Genomic DNA, 17,188 nt, shown 5'->3' on the forward strand with positions numbered 1-17,188 from the left:
GCACCCCCCACTTTTTTTTTTATCATCGCTATACTAGTGACCCAAGGAAAAGCAGTATTGCATGTGATTTCTATTACGATTAAAAGGCTATTGTGTACCAAGTACTCAGCTAAGATCTAAGGGTATAGAGATGAAAAGATGTCCTCTGGTTGGGGTGCCTGGCGGGCTCAGTCAATGGAGCACGCAACTCTTGATATCGGGGTTATGAGTTCAAGGTCCACAACAGGTGTACAGGTTACTTAAAAAAAAAAAAAAAAAAAAGAAGTGTCCTCTGACTTCAGAAGTAGTTTAATGAAGAAGATAGAGACTAGACCAAATAAGGAATAGACCAAATATTAACAATCTAGCATGCTAAGTGCCAAAACACAGTTTTTCCAAAGTACAACTATCATAAGGGAAGCATCTAAGATTAAACAGCTTGGGTAAGTCCTCCTGCGAAACATCTTTCAAACCCAGTTTAAAGAAACAAATCCTTTCCATAGTTTATAGCTGGTCCTTTCCCCATATTGTAACACATTTTCCAACTCTCCAAATTTAGTTTTACCCTCATAGCCCTCATAAATCAATAAGAAAGTCATAAATGTAGAGAAGGAGCTTTTTTGATGATTCTCTCTGGAGAGTCCTATATGGTACTTACGTTTGTGTGTGTGTGTGACCTGGCATTTTTTTAAAGGACTCTTTCTCCTGAGTGTGGGACTCCAATTCACTAGTGCAAGATCAAGAGTTGCCTGCTCTAATAAGGTGTCTGGGTGTCTACAGCCTGCTTAAGATTCTCTCTTTCCCTCCCCACACCTTTCCTTTCCCTCTCTTAAAAAAAAAAAAAAAAAAAAAAAGGATTTGCATGCTCTACCAACTGAACCAGACAGGTGTTCCTGGCCTCTTGGGGTTTTACATTACCTACCACCTCCATTTAGCCCTGTAACAGTCCCCGGATGGATACAGTCCTTGCAATATCTTGACCCCTTTTCTGTAAAATGAGGATAATTGGAATGCCTGTCTCACAGGATGTGAGGATTAAATAAAATGATAAAATAATGCTCCTGAAAGAGTGGCTGGTGGATACTAAATATTAGCTAGTGTTATTATAATGAAGCTAAATCCGTCTATGTTGTCTCTAAGGCCACCTTTCCCATCTCATAAGAATAGGGCTAAAGTTACATACAGTAAATTGGGAGAAGGCAAAGGATAACATCTCAATTAACCACCTTATCTAACAAAAGGTGGTTATAAAGATATCCTGATGTTACTGTGGATGCTGAGTAGAGTTATTCTCAAATAAAAAAAGTGTTAGTCATCATCAAAGTTCTAAGGAAAACAAAAGGGTGATGAATGCAAACAAAAGCCTGAGATAAGAGAAGGCCATCTAGTTCAGTGGAACATCAGGATAACTCACTCTCACTGTGTCTCAGTATACATTTTGTCTTTCCTATTGAAAAGAAAGCCCTGGTAAGAAGTGACTGATCACTACATAAAAGAATGGATTTTTTTTTTTTTTTAAGATTTTATTTATTTGAGAGAGAGCGTGAGCACACTAGTGGGAGAGGGGCAGATATAGAGGGAGAAGCAGACTCCCTGCTGAGCAGGGAGCCCCATGTGGAGCTGGATCCCAGGACCCTGGTATCATGACCTGAGCCAAAGACAGATGCTCAACCGACTGAGCCACCCAGGCGCCCCCCCAAAAGAATGATTTTAATGTGATGAATATCACCTCATCTAATTTTTACATTGTAATCTTGTCTTTGTAATATATGCTGAGTGCTACAACATACTCATTATTTTAAAGATAAGGGAAATGAGGCTCAGAGATGCCAAATCCCTAGCTTACCCAGGATCACAAAGGCATTAAGGTCAAGACCTCAATGAATCTTGGAACACTGAAAAACTAAATAAAAAAAAAAGGAGGGTGGTTCAAGACCGGGATCTAAACCAAGCTTCGGCCCACATTCTTTCTCTACACCAAAGAACCACACTTTTTTTTTTTAAGATTTTATTTATTTATTTGAGAGAGAGACAGTGAGAGAGAACATGAGCGAGGAGAAGGTCAGAGAGAGAAGCAGACTCCCCATGGAGCTGGGAGCCCCATGTGGGACTCGATCCCGGGACTCCAGGATCATGACCCGAGCCAAAGGCAGTCGTCCAACCAACTGAGCCACCCAGGCTCCCAGAACCACACTTTTTTTTGGCTTCCTTCCCTGCCTTCATTATTTTTGTCAACAATCAACAGCATGAATCATTTATTTATGATTGCCCTCATTAAAGTCAATCTTCTCACTCATTTAGGTAAAGATGTTATTTTTTTCTTATTAGCATGAAGAGAAAACGGTTAACAAGAGTTTTGTTCCTATGGAAATGATTCTCAAGATGACAAGATTGAAAACATTAAACCCAGCTTAATATAAAGGGCCACAGTTGAAGTTTGTGAGGATGTGTCCATATAACCGTAAAGAAATTTTTTCTTCTTCTCACTACTTATATTCATCCTTCTCTTGGCTTCATCACTGCCAATCCTGGCAAAGACAATAATTTACAGATAAATAACGCCTAGAACTTTGTTGTGCAATGCGGTAGCCACTAGCCACATGTGCCTACCAAGCCCTTGAAATGTGCCTAATTCCAACGGGGACATGCTGAAAGTGTAGAATACACAGTGGATTTTGATTCGTACCAAAAAAGGGAAAACAGTTCATTAATATTTTTGTACTAGTTATATGTCGAAATGCTACCATTTTGTATAAATTGGGGTAAGTAAAATAGATTAAAAATAATTTCACCTGTTTTTTCACTCGTTAATGTGGCTTCTAGAAAATTTGTAATTACATAAGCGGCTTGCATTTGTGCTCGCACTATATTTTTATTGGACAGATCTAGCAGTCGACGAAAAAGAGGGGAATTTCATTGAAAGGTAGTGCATTTCCTGAACGTTTCTGGACGGGAAGAGAAAAGGGAGAAGACTGAAGCCTGGGCACCTTAGGTAAAGCCTACCAGGATAAATACCTGCCGTGAATTGAAAGGGGCGGGGGAGGCGGTGCATTTTGACCGTGTTCCTGCTTCCCTTCGCCGCGGCCAACCGGGCAGGTGGCAGAGGTTGTCCCGGGGCCCTCCTTCCCGACCAGTCCCCCGGCGGCCCGGCGCCGGGTCATTGAGCACACCTGCGCGCCCACGGAGCTGCGCGTCCGCGAACCCTGGCGCTGCCTCCACGCCCCCTCCCCCCCCCCGTATTTTTATTTTCCTGGCATCAACCGTCAGTCTCGCACTTCTCTCCTGAGAACCACCGCGTAGGTCGGGCCCGCCTAGGGTAAGCGCCCCTCTCTGGCCTCGGCCGGGCGGCGGGGAACGAGATGCTCCCCCTCCCGCCGGGTCCCCGCGGCTAACGGGGCTGTCTGGAGGCCGGGACGCCGCTCGCCGGGCGGCCTGTTGGGCCGCGGCTCCCAGCCGGCCGCGAACGGGAGCAGATGCGGCGGGCGCGCCCGGGGCCTCCGGGCCGCGGGGGGCCGCTGTGACCCGCCTTCGCCCCCGCCGCGCTGAAAGGCGGGGGAGCCGGGTTTTGGGGAGAATCGAAAAGCAAAGGGCAGCCGCGGGGGGCGGGCGCTCTGGAGCGGCGGGTTCGGCGGGTGCTCCAGCTGCCGTCCGCTCCGCCCGAATCGCCGAGGAGCCGAGCAGAGAGGCCCGCCGTCCTCCTCCTCCATGAGGGCCGAGTGAGCGCGGCGGCGAGAGCCGGCCCGCGGCGCCTCCCCCCGCGTCCTCTCCCGAGCGCAGCGGCAGCGGCCCCCGGCGGCGGCGGCGGAGGCGGAGGAGGAGGAGCATGTCGGACGGTTTCGATCGGGCCCCAGGTGCTGGTCGGGGCCGGAGCCGGGGCCTGGGCCGCGGAGGGGGCGGGCCTGAGGGCGGCGGTTTCCCGAACGGAGCGGGGCCTGCGGAGCGGCCGCGGCACCAGCCGCCGCCGCAGCCCAAAGCCCCGGGCTTCCTGCAGCCGCCGCCGCTGCGCCAGCCCAGGACGGCCCCGCCGCCAGGGGCCCAGTGCGAGGTCCCCGCCGGCCCCCAGAGGCCTCCCCGGCCCGGGGCGCTCCCAGGTACGGAGCTGCTCTAGGGGATCCCGTCCTCCTGGGCCAACGCTTCCCCACGGCCCTCCGCGCGCGCCGACCTCGGCGCGCCGTTTCCGCCTCCCCCCCCCCCCCGGTTCCCCGAAAGCATTCCCCGAAGGGCCCGGTTAACGGGGTGGGAACGGGCCCGGAAGGGGGTTTGGAAGGTGGCTGCAGGAATCCTTTGTGCGCCCCGGCTGGGGGAGGGGCCCCGTGCGCGGTCTCCGAGTTCTGCTGTCCGGGGAGGAAGTAAAAATCGCCTCCCCCTCCCAGCCCTGGAACGGGAGACCTTAGGCGAGCAACCCCTTCTTTTAACCCCCGACTCCTTAAAAAAGAAGAAACGAAAAGAAAGCCCTCAAGCATTCATTCAGGAGGCAGGTACGGCCATAGATGAGCTAAAGCAAGTCTATTGTTCTTTTTGCAGGCTTTCTGTATATATCCTGGCGATAACCTTAAAATTCGTGACCGTTGTTGTTTAACCCTTAAAACCCAGCCCTTCTCATTTGGTTTTTCAGTAGATAGTAAGTTGCTATACAAAGGAATGAATGCGTCTAACACCTCGTTTTTCCTTTCTCAGAACAAACGAGGCCCCTGAGAGCTCCACCTAGTTCACAGGATAATATCCCGCAGCAGAACTTGGAGTCAGCGATGGCTAAACCCCAGGTGGTTGTAGCTCCTGTATTAATGTCTAAGCTGTCTGCGAATGCTCCTGAATTTTACCCATCAGGTTATTCTTCTAATTATACAGTAAGTAGGCCTTTTTACTGCAGTTCTGAGTTAATATTACTGGGATAATGTGGCTATTACTGTATTTCATTAATCAGTATTCTGTGCTTTCTACTACACAAAAACTTTGTGAATTCTTTGAACTCCTGAAGAAACAAAACTAATTCAGGAGTATATTTTGCAGTTACCATGGTCTAAGTATCAGAATGTAAATTGAAAGTAGACCTTATCTCTTCTCACAGTTGTATTCCCAATATAGAGTACTTCCAGGCTAATACAGGATATAGTTAAGGGCATTGTCGGCATATAAAACTAAGATTTGTGTTCAGACTTAATGGACCATCATCTATAGAATAACGGCCTAGCAAAGCTGATTTTAAATTTGATTTTAACAAGATAGCTGAATATTCATTGGTAGTTTTAGGGTAAACTACAACATGGTTTTGCTGCAGACTAACTTGAGGTGGGCTTTTGAATGTTACACATCCCGGGCTCTGTTAAAACCAATTTGCTGGTTCTAATTAACTGCTGTTATGAAGACATGGAAGGGGTTTTGATAAAGTGTTTACACAGGTCCCAAGAACTTTTAAATTTTCAGATTCATCTTTGTCAATATAAGAACTTAAAAAAATTGGGGCGCCTGGATGGCTCAGTGGGTTAAGCCTCTAAGCTCAGGTCAGGATCTCAGGTCCTGGGATCGAGCCCTACATCGGGCTCTGCTCAGCGGGGGGCCTGCTTCTCCCCCCTCTTTCTGCCTGCCTCTCTGCCTAGATCTCTTTATTTCTGTGTGATCTCTATCTCTGTCAAATAAAAAAATAAAAAACTTAAAAAAATCGATCACATTTTTCTAAAGTGGGAGGAGATACAAAGCCCAATTGGGATCCATAGAAAGGGATAGGTCTTAAACCACTGAGCCACCCAGGCGCCTCTGCCTTCAGCTCGGGTCATGATCTCGGGGTCCTGGGATCAAGCCCCACATCGGGCTCTCTGCTTGGCGGGGAGCCTGCTTCCCCCTCTCTCTCTGCCTGCCTCTCTGCCTACTTGTGATCTCTCTCTGTCTATCAAATAAATAAATAAAAATCTTAAAAAAACAAATTAAAAAAAAAAAAAAAAGAAAGGGATATGTCCTGGGTAAATACATAGCAATCAGTTGTATGTAAGTGAGGCAGGAATCATAAGACGGTTAAAGAAATGACGATACTTTAGCAGAAGTCTCATGTTTCCTGACTTCTTAGTTTTATTGACATTTAATACAGAAGAATGTACATAAAGGTTAACTCAAAGTTTCACGAAGTGAACTCTCAGGCAGCCAGCATCCAAATCAAGAAAAGGAACATCATCTACATCCCCCAAACTCCTTCCAACCCCTTCTAATCATCACTACTCTCCTAGATTAATTACTACCTTGACTTAACAAGTTTTGCCTGTTTTCAAAGTTTGTATAATTGGGGTCTTACAGAATATCTTTTTCACGCTTTTATTCAACATCTAATCCATGTTGTAGCTCATAGTTGAAGGTGACTTATTCTCCTAGCATTCCATTGTGTGAATATACCATAGTCCCATTTGTCTTTTTTTCCTCCTTCTTTGTCTCTTGATAAACGGTTGAGTAGTTTCCATTTTGGGGCTCTTGTGAATAGGGGTGCTGGTCTGTCCATGTGTTGGTGGATGTTTGCCCTCGTTTCTGTTGGGTACATTCCTAGGAGTGAAATTCAAAGGACATAGGGTAGCCAACTCTTCTTCTCCTACCCCCCACCCCCCGAGATTTTTCTTTTAAATCTCTGCAGCTAATGTGGGGCTTGAAGTCAACGCACCCTGGTAACCAGCTTTAATAGTGCCAAATAGTTTTCCAAAGAGACTGTTTCAGTGTACACTGAGTAGTGTGTGATTTTCAGTTGTTCTGCTTCCTTGTCAGCGTTTGGGATTTTGTTAAGCTTTGGTGGGGGTGTAGTACCTACTTCTGGTTTTAATTTGTATTTACATGTTAACTAAGGGTGGTACACCTGTTTTGTTACTTCTTGGTGGGGGTGGGAAGGGCAGTGCTTTCCTTCCATTTTTTGATAGGAAAGGTATGGGAAGGCTGTGCTGTTTCAGAAACTCCATGCAAAGCTTTGGGGCTGGGAAGGGGAAAATACAGGCAAGCAGGAAGAGCAGTTGATTTGGGGTGAAAGGGGCTGTCATTCATGTAAAGTAGAAGTGACAACAACTTGGGTTCTTGCCAAAAAGTTGTATTTGGCTCAGGAAAGGAATGCTTAGAGAGCTGTGAGTAGTTGAAAAACTAGTAAAGAGTACTTACTTTCAAATAGCCACAAAACTTTTCTGTTTGTCTCCCTATTCACTTGGGCCATTCTATGATAGGAGGGATGCAATTTTTTTTCAGAGTTCTGTACCAACTAGTTTACATAGTTCTGCATATTTCAAGTGACTCCTGGGCTACAGAGCAGTGTACTGAGCCACGTTCACTTAACTTTGAGCCATTGTCCTCTGTTAGGCATTCCTTGATACCCTCTATTAGATGAGCTACCTATGTGTTCAGTCTGGCAAAGCACAGAGCAGACTGGGAGCCCATGGCTCATGTGTGGCCTATAGTGTATCTCCTTTGGCCCTGGTGGGTTTCTTTTTGGGGAGTGTGGGGGGAGCTCCTTTTAATAAGCTAACAGCACTTAAATTAGATGTTGCAGATCTCATTTTCTGGTTTCTCTTGAAATCCCAATATGTGGTTGTACTATTTTTTTTTTTTTTTTGACTTACTTACTGAGAAAGAATGGGAGCCTGAGCCAGGGGAGGGACACAGGAAGAGGAAGAGAGCTTCTCAAGCTGACTCTGAGGTGAGCATGGAGCCTGAGGCAGGTCTCCATCTCCCCACCCTGAGATCATGACCTGAGCTGAAATCAAATCGTTGCTTACCCGACCAAGCCACCCAGGCGCCCCTGGGCTGTTACTCTGATAGAACAAAAGTGGTCTGGAGCTGAATGGAGGCAGCCCCCTTAGATGGAATGTGTGAGCTCTAATTGCTCACTGACTTGTCTCATTTGCTTGTAATCCACCTTGATTCTCTAATCATTCAAGCTTGCTCCCCATGCTGTAGTGCATTCTCTAGTCTTACTCATTTACCCTTTTACCTCTGTCAGTGCTAAGTATTTTTCTCTGTCCACTTGCTCACAGACTAGAAATATCCTTGTTTTTCCTTGACTCTTAGGATAAGGTTTTGTTGTGACGGAGACTTTTCCTTGTAGTAGCCATAATTCACTCACTTGTTCAACAGGTAGTTATTTACCTTTAGTCAAGCACTGCAGATACAGCAGTGAACAAAACAGACAAAAATGCCTTGGGTCGGGACGCCTGGGCGGCTCAGTTGGTTAAGCAGCTGCCTTCGGCTCAGGTCATGATCCCAGCGTCCTGGGATGGAGTCCCACATCGGGCTTCTTGCTCAGCAGGGAGCCTGCTTCTCCCTCTGCGTCTGCCTGCCATTCTGTCTGCCATTCTGTCTGCCAGTGCTTGCTTTCTCTCTCTGATAAATAAATAAAATCTTAAAAAAAAAAAAGGTATTTTTAAAAAAATACCTTACATTTAATACATTTAAATGTGTTAAAAATACATTAAAAAAAAAAGCCTTGGGTCTGCTTTTATATGCAAGAAAATCTGGGTATCTTTGAGCTGGATCTGTTCTAAAGAATTCATGCTTTTTTTTTTTTTTTCTTCCTTTTTTTTAAAGATTGAGAGGGCAAGTACAGGGTAGAGGGTCAAGGGAGAGGGCAAGAAATTCCGAAGCAGAATCTGCACTGAGGGCAGAGCTCACCGCAGTGCTCGATCTCACCAATGAGAGTTGATGACTTGAGCTGAAACCAAGAATTGGCTGCTTTACTCACTGCACCACCCAGGCACCCCAAGAATTCATGGTTCTTTCTAAAAAGACTTTATGATAGTCTTTTGTTGTGCTTTCTTAACCCTTCCAAAATTCTGAACGCTTTTATCTTAGAGTCCTTCCTCTAATCCACTGCTTTCCGTGCCTTCTTACCAGGGAGTTGCTGTATCTGTCTGTCCCTGCCTATTGCTGCTTCTCTGATGATAAACCATTACATCTTGAATATTTAATCACAGGTCAATTACTAGAACCAAAAATTCTACATAGAAATTCATAAAGCATTTAAGGGGCAGCTGGGTAGCTCAGTGGATTAAGTGTCTACCTTTAGCCCTGGTCATGATCCCAGGGTCCTGGGATTGAGCCCCACATTGGGCTCCCTGCTTCACAGGGAGCCTGCTTCTCCCTCTTTTGCTCCCCCTGCTTGTGTTCTCTCTCTCTCTCTCTCTCTGTCAAATGAATAAATAAAACCTTAAAAAAAAATGGCATTTATTAAGAGACAGAAATCCCCCTACTATACAGACACACACACACACACACACACACACAATCCCAGCATTTATGTAAGAACACTCCCCTCAAGTTACTGCCTGTTTGTCTTCTGCCTTTCAGTAGTGATGTTCTCCAAGATGTAAAAGTGATCAGTCTTAGTATTTATTTCTCATTGTTCAAACCTCTGCTGACTGATCCCCCTAAATGAATTGCTACTTCCTTTTGTGACTTTTCCTGGTGCTCTTTGGGTCTGAAAATCTGTGCTCTACACCCTCATCCCAGTAGACTTTGACCACAATATGGTCTGCGCAGTTTAACAAGTCCCAGTGTGTCAGGTCTGGTGCTAGGCGCCAAGGGTACCATTTCAGTCTTTTAGAAGTTTCTCTTTATAAGAACTGAATGGTTAAGATGCTAATTTTAATTTTTTCCTCTCTGTGCATAGGCTTTCATTCCCGGGATGCCACCGTTGTTCTTTCAGATTTCACCTGTGAAATTATTCTGTAGCATTTGCTTCTATGACTACTTTTTTACTTTTTGCTTAGGGCACTGTGGAGGTATTTCATCTTTCCAACCTGCAGGTCATTCCTTTGCTCAGACTGTGGTCCTTGCAGTTCTCTTTTTTTCCATTTTATTACCTGCCTTGGTGATCCTATCACCTAGAATCTGACCACTGCCTCCCTGTCTACTGATATCTGAAATCTAATTCTCCCTTTGAAGTCCTGGCTGTGTTTCCATTTGTTTTGACTAGTTCATGAAGATCTCCCATTGAAACTTAAATATTAAAAAGAGTTTATCTTGTGCAAACGTCTTATTTTTTTATATTCTAACTAGCTGCTCAGGCTAAAAATGGTGTATTGACTCATTTCTTTCACACTCTTGCCCCCTTCAACCCAGTTAACTGAAGTCGCCTTCTTGATTATTCCACCATCTAAGTGATCAGTTTCCTTTTATTCCTGCTGCTTCGGATTCGGGTTCTATCTCTAGCAGTGCTTTGAGAGCATCTTCTGTGAAATGATGTACCTCCTAATGTCAGAATTCTAAGAAAAATACATAAAACTTTATTCCTCAGCTTGCAAGCCATCTAACTCCACTTTGAAGACTGACAAAATTTGTATTTGAAAAATCTGGTACTAGAGAAATAAACACGTTAGAGTCCTCCTCTTCTGCCCACAATATGCTGTTCTTCCTTTTGTGCTTAAAACAACAGGTTCTGATGGGGCACCTGGGTGGCTCAGTGGGTTAAACCTCTGCTTAAGTAAGTACTACTTAAGTCATGATCTCAGCGTCCTGGGATCAAGCCCTGCAGTGGACTCTCTGCTCAGTGGGGAGCCTGCTTCCCCCCTCTCTATGCCTGCTTCTCTGCCTACTTGTGATCTCTGTCTGTCAAATAAATAAATAATAAAATATTAAAGAAAAAAAATCAGGTTCCGATCAATTCCCTGTAGTTGTTTATTTTGTTTATTTATAGTTGGTAATCTCTACACCCAGAGTGGGGCTTGAACTCGTGACCTGAGATTGAGTCACCTGCTCCACTGACAAAGCTAACCAGGCACCCCCCCCTTGATCAATCAATCCCCTGTAATGCTTATAATCAGAGCAGCTCTATCCTTTTTTACTTTCAGACTTCAGACTTCTTTTTTTTCTTTTTAAGGATTTACTTTAGAGAATGTGCACTCATGTGCACGTGTGAGTGGGGGAAAGGGCAGAGGGAATGGAATTTACAGTGGATTCCCCGCTGAGCAGGGACTCCAACACAGGACTCTGTCTCACAACCCTGAGATCATGACCTGAGCCAAAGTCAAGTCTGATTCTTAACCAGCTAGCCACCTAGGCATCCCTAGACTTCAAATTTTCTTAAAAGAGAGTTGGTCTTGGGGCGCCTGGGTGGCTCAGTTAGTTGGACGACTGCCTTCAGCTCAGGTCATGATCCTGGAGTCCCGGGATCGAGTCCCACATCAGCCTCCCAGCTCCATGGGGAGTCTGCTTCTCCCTCTGACCTTCTCCTCGCTCATGCTCTCTCTCACTGTCTCTCTCTCAAATAAATAAATAAAATCTTTAAAAAAAAAAAAAGAGAGTTGGTCTTAACTGAAAAGACTGAATTTTTGCCACAGTGAATGACATTCGATACAAACCAGAAATTAATACCTTCAGTTGGGACCTGTATGGTTCTTGCTTTTCTCTATCATTAATAGAGACACTATGAGTCTATAAAACTGTATATCATAAATGTGTTGTTGTTTTTTTAATCTTTTTTTTAAAAAATATTTTATTTATTTGACAGATCACAAGTAGGCAGAGGCAGGCAGAGAGGGAGGGGGAAGCAGGCTCCCCGCTAAGCAAAGAGCCCTATGTGGGACTCGATCCCAGGGATCATGACCTGAGCCGAAGGCAGAGGCCTAACCTACTGAACCACCCAGGCGCCCCTCAAAAACTTGTTTTTAGTGAAAAAAATAATGAATACTGTTTTTCTGAAAATAAATAAATTGGAAAAAAAAAACTTGTTTTTAATTGTAAAACTCACATATGTATGTGGCTAATATAAAGTATATTTAATGTATGCATTTATAATGATGAACAGGTTTCACAATTTTATTTTAAAAAATGGTCAGTATTCATAATAGGAGCATTTATTTATTCCAGAGCTAACTACTGTTATCCCTTGTCTATTTTTCCAGAGCTTTTCATGGTCTGTTAATCTGTTAAAATTAAACTGTACGAAAATAATGGTTGTGTTCTTTTCGTTTAACACATTGGTGATTTTTGTATTGTCATATCTTGTTAGGTGCCTGTATGATCCCTTATGTGGGTAGAAGGTGGTATATTTAACCTGTTCTTTGTTGATAGATTGTTAGATGAATTTTGGGCAATGAATATTCTCATACGTATATCATAGTTGGGTTATAAGCCTTTGTCAGTTACTTGGAGTATAGCATAGAGGTTAGAAGTACAGGATTTGTTTGTGCTGTTCTTCTAACTAGGTGTGTGACTGCACAAATTAAGTTGGTACATGTCCTTCCTTGTTCATATCCTAGCTGCTATGCCTTTGCTCAGTGTTTTTTCCACTGGCTTTTGAGCCAGTTTCCCTGTATTTCCCAAGAACCTACACGATTTCCCCATCTGCCTCATTGATCTTGTTAGCTATCGCCTCATCTTCAGTTTCCCTGTTCTGGCTTTTCTTTCTCAGAGGTGTCAGGTAAACACCTATCTTCTTGGGGCCTACGAGGTTTCTGGACCCTACAACGTAGAAACTCTGTTCTCAGATATTTGTATGGCTGGGTTTTTTGGTTTTACTTTTTTCTTTTTTCTCAGATTATATAACTCTTCAGAATTCTTCCCATTTTTTGTTAATTGTTTAAAGATTTCATTTACTTATGAGAGAAAGTGCAAGAGATCACTGAAGGAGAAGCCGAGAAGCTCTCTGCTGCTGAGCAGAGAACACAGTGCGGGCCTCAATCCCAGGACCTTTGGATCATGGCCTGAGCCGAAGGCAGGCACTTAAACGACTAAGTCACCCAGGTGTCCCTCTGTTCTTTTTTAAAATTTTAATTCCAGTATAGTTAACATACAGTGTTAAATTAGTTTCAGCACCCCCCCCCCTTTATTTTCCATAGTATATCCTAATGTCTGAATCATGTCTTCTGTGATGGAAGATCAGCTCCACTGGAGGAGGATTTTGTCTCCTTGATTTTTGCCAAGACCATACCCCCAGCACCTAGAACAGTATTTGGCACTTAGTATGCACTCAGCAAACGGTTTTGAATGGGTAACAATGTGATGTAACTGCTCTGTGCTCATTTCTTCCATCTGTGCACAGGGAACAGTAATGCTTCAAAGGTTTTTGGGATTGAAACAGCCCTGCAAAGTTCTTAAACTGTCACATAGTATACGTGCAATTGGTGGCGATTAGCTTGTTAATTGGAGTATCATCTTACATCCCAAGAAGCATAGCTTTTTATCATTCTGCTCTTTTGGATACTCTTAGGTATAATCTTTAGGTATGAGAATACAGTTATGGCATTGGAATACGTTTTAGTATTTTCCCAGCAACGTAGAAATTTGCTTACCTAATGCCTTGTGTGCTAGTCACTGGTCTAGAGATGTTTATTCATTAACTCACTTAATCCTCCTCTACACAGCTGTAATGTTTATGATGAATAAATTTGAATTTCATCAATATTAACTTATTTTAGCGTCATTTTTAAAATTTTGAATTTATTTTTAAGTAATCTCTATAGCCAGTTTAGGGCTCAAACCTGAGATGAGGGGTTCCTTTCTCTGCCAGCTGAGCTAGCCAGGCTCCCCTAGAGTTGAGTCATTTAATTTGGATTGAGTTTTGAGCTCAGACATTTAATCTGTCTGTTTACCTATTCTGCTTAGCAAACACTGTGGGCATGATTCAGGCACATGGGTCCTCTCTTACTGGTAATTTTGATAATGGTATTATAGTGAAATATTGGTTTACATTTTCTCAGTTGTCTTGTAAATCTGCCAGAATGAGAAGACAACTTCCTACCCAGTTAGATGGAGTCCTTCTGCTATAATATAACATTTTGGCCATTGGGTGAGGATGAGTGATTCAGTGCGCTTAATTTTATTGAGGAAAATAACATTTTATCATGTGAAGGATTGTTGGTGCTAGAGACTTCTCACTTTAAAGCTGTCTCAGGTTCATCTTATAGCCAGTTGCATGGATTAAAACATTTTTTTTAAAAAAACTTTTCATCTATAGGAATCCTATGAAGATGGTTGTGAGGATTATCCTACTCTATCAGAATATGTTCAGGATTTTTTGAATCATCTTACAGAGCAGCCTGGCAGTTTTGAAACTGAAATTGAACAGTTTGCAGAGACCTTGAATGGCTGGGTTACAACAGATGATGCTTTGCAAGAACTTGTAGAACTCATCTATCAACAGGTAGGTTGACTGATGGCACAGGTCATCCTCACATACTTCCTTAAAGCCCAGGGGTGCTCGTTGCTCCTTCACCTTCACGTGCACAGGCCTCCATGCTCTTTAACTCTTTATGGTTCATGGGAGCTTTCAAGTCTCTATTATATGAGATTCCTGTAGCTTGGTGATCCAGATCTAGAGCCAGACTGGAGATTCAAGGCTCTGTACAGGCAGTTGAAAGGAATATTGGGCATTTATGAGAAAGGCTAGGTAAGTATCATACTTTTTTCCTATCTCCCTCTGTTTTTATAGGATCTGAAATTAACAATACACAAACAGAGTGCAATTTTGTTCTCCTAGGTATTAAATTATATAAGCACTTTTGGAGTATGGGAGGGAAAAAAGAAAATCATGGGAGAACTATCTTCCTTCATAAAAAAGTCCCCCCAAAAAAAAGCCAGACCGTAAAACACTGTCTTGAGTTTTAACATTTATGCTTATGTTTATTTTAAATTTCCATTGATTTCCATCTTAATCCCATAAGTCCAATGTCAATCTAGATTGTTCAAACCTAAATTTTGTGTGATGCTAGCATATTGGTCTGTTACACACTAATGCTATTTTCAGGAGGAACAATAGAGCTGGATTTTTTTTTTTTTAAAGATTTTATTTATTTATCTGACAGAGATCACAAGTGCACAGAGAGGCAGGCAGAGACAGAGAGAGAGGAAGGGAAACAGGCTTCCCGCTGAGCAGAGAGCCTTGACCGGGGCTCGATCCCAGGACCCTGGGATCATGACCTGAGCTGAAGGCAGAGGCTGTAACCCACTGAGCCACCCAGGTGCCCCAGAGCTGGATTTTTGAAGACAAATTTAAGGGCACTGTTAGAAACTGACCAAAAACAGTAGGAGATAAAATACACAAGTTTATATTTCTATTTAAGACGTCGCTGAAAGAGCAACTTGAATTTGGAATATATTGAAGGGTGATTATGATGGCAGGTAATTTTCATCCCAGTTAATGTTTCATTTGACTACCTTCACGACTTGTTCTGGGTAGTTACTGGACCCCTCAGTATGACCTGGCCAACTCTCGGGTTTCTCAACACGCTTGAGATTTTAGGAGTACAGAATTATTCCATTTGTCCTGATGCCTTCTTTGGGCCCCTAAATGGATTGCAAAGAAATATGAGAAGAAAATGGGAGAAATTGTTAATGCTTTTCTAATTTCTCTTCTATTCAGTTTCAACTCTTCTGCCTGGTTCTAGTTCTTCAGGGCTGTAACGTAACAAACTGCAGTTTCTGTGATTATCTCAAAGCCAGTTCTTCAGCTACTACTCCCTGTTTGTCAGTATTCTGTGTCTGTGACACACAGATTCACCAAACGTTCTTAAATTTCATTGGAATTTATTCGTAGCAACCAACAAAAGAAGACCTGTTATAAAAATGGCAGATTAAACATACATATTCAACTTTGATTCCTCCCCAAATACCGCTACAAAGAAGGGGATTTTAAGAAACCAGAAGCCTATAGGGGCTGAGATGAGGAAAGGAGATGAAAGTACCAGTTTTGGAAACTAGAAAGGCAGATCTAAAAAATTTGAATTCCGAGCCAGTGCGGAAAGTTGAAAACCACCGTGACTTAGTGCAGAATCTCTGAAAGACTCTAGGACAAGGATGGAATGAGACTAAAAGGATAGCTTTAAAATCTTAAAACAAAATAAAAAACTAGACTCTCTACATCTTTTTGTACCGAGTATCCAGTTTGAAGTTTTATTATAACCCTTCTTGAGAAGTTACTGAAGGGAAGTACTCCACCAAAAAGGAAATTAAGTCATGGATGAAGATCCAGAAACCACAAAACAAATAAAAATAAATAAAAACAAAACAACAGCAAGAAAACCACGAAACAGAATTTTATGGGAGCGGCTAGATGGATTTTCTCCACTGTCCTGAAAGGAGATCCGTGGACAATAGCTGGAGTGGGCTTCACTGGAGTTAGGCAGAAGGCTCCAGGCAAGATACCCTGACAAGATGAGCATAATTGCTGTGTTCCAATGTTCTAAGAAGAAACTTGGAACTTGTGAGTTTAGGGGTAAATCAATGAGCTGTAAATAAAGAACAAAGTAGAGAAAATTTAAGTCTAGGGAAAACAAAGTTTTTTAAGAAAGGTGGAATCTGTATATTACATGGTCCACCTGAAACTAATCAAATCATGGTATGACCATGTTGGTGGGTGGTAAGATTAGGAAATAGTGGAGAGGAGTGGGGGAATGCAAGATAAAAGCTGGATATTCCTTGTCAATGTTGGGGAACTATAAGAAATAATGCCCAAACTGAAATCACAGAGCGTGGATATACAGAGGTTGAAGCCTTTTCATCTGAAAGAATTGAAAATGGTTGTCTGTGGGAGTGGTTGAGGTGTAGTGGGGAAGTAGTAGGAAATTTTAATAACAAGCCATGTGAAACTTCACGTCTTTAAGTTGTCTGTGATAATTTTAAAACTAAAGGAAAATGGGCCATGCCCATAATGGGAAAAGGATGAGTTTTGAATATCAAGTCTTCTGTGGTACGGGATACACATCTATGAATGATCTCAGGAGAAACCAGTCTGTTGTCTTTGCAATCAAGGAAGTAATTAGAAATAAAAGACCCAATAATTAGGAAGTACTTACTACGTGCTAGGTAATGTTGAACACTTGACATGTAATTAACTTGTTTAATCCTCCATGATTGAAGATACTACTCTTATCCCTTATTTTATACATATTTTAACAGAGGTTAAGGAGCTTGGCTTACGTTACTGCAGCTAGTAAGTAGACCCAGTAAAGGGTCAAAAACGTTTATTACATCTAGACTACGGTTAGCTACTATCTTTGTAACCTTGGTCAGGTCCCTTAACCTTTTAATGTGCTATCTAATATTAGGTGGTGAACTGTGTTCTTTACAATTAAAGTTAAAGCTTCCTGAGTACTGTTTTGGCTATATCACACTGTCTTTGATATGTAGTGTTTTTTTCACGGTCTTAGTTTTTGGAATAGCTTAACTTTATTTACTCTCTATCCCAGGTGTGTTTGGAGTATTCTTAAATGTTAATCTTTTGTACCAGATACCATTTCTCACCTCTTTTAGGAATCAG

General features: G+C 42.8%; 1 protein-coding gene across 4 annotated transcripts in view; it reads left to right on the top strand.

The window, feature by feature from the left end:
- Positions 1 to 2,891: 2,891 nt before the first annotated feature.
- The window catches only part of PAIP1 (poly(A) binding protein interacting protein 1), a 32,207-nt gene continuing 17,910 nt past the window's right edge, over positions 2,892 to 17,188 (top strand). Inside the window, exons 1-3 of one of the 4 annotated variants that reach the window (XM_044232275.1) lie at positions 2,892 to 2,971; positions 4,657 to 4,826; positions 13,889 to 14,074. In XM_044232275.1, the coding sequence (XP_044088210.1) occupies positions 4,728 to 4,826; positions 13,889 to 14,074 (285 nt within the window). In that variant the 5' untranslated portion in view covers positions 2,892 to 2,971; positions 4,657 to 4,727. Of the gene's footprint in view, positions 2,972 to 3,202; positions 3,296 to 3,592; positions 4,071 to 4,656; positions 4,827 to 13,888; positions 14,075 to 17,188 lie in introns of those variants that run through there. The other 3 variants (XM_044232266.1, XM_044232247.1, XM_044232257.1) reach the window with 3 other exon arrangements.

This window comes from Neovison vison, chromosome 1 (genome assembly GCF_020171115.1).
Source record: "Neovison vison isolate M4711 chromosome 1, ASM_NN_V1, whole genome shotgun sequence".
In the NCBI taxonomy this organism is placed as follows: domain Eukaryota; kingdom Metazoa; phylum Chordata; class Mammalia; order Carnivora; family Mustelidae; genus Neogale; species Neogale vison.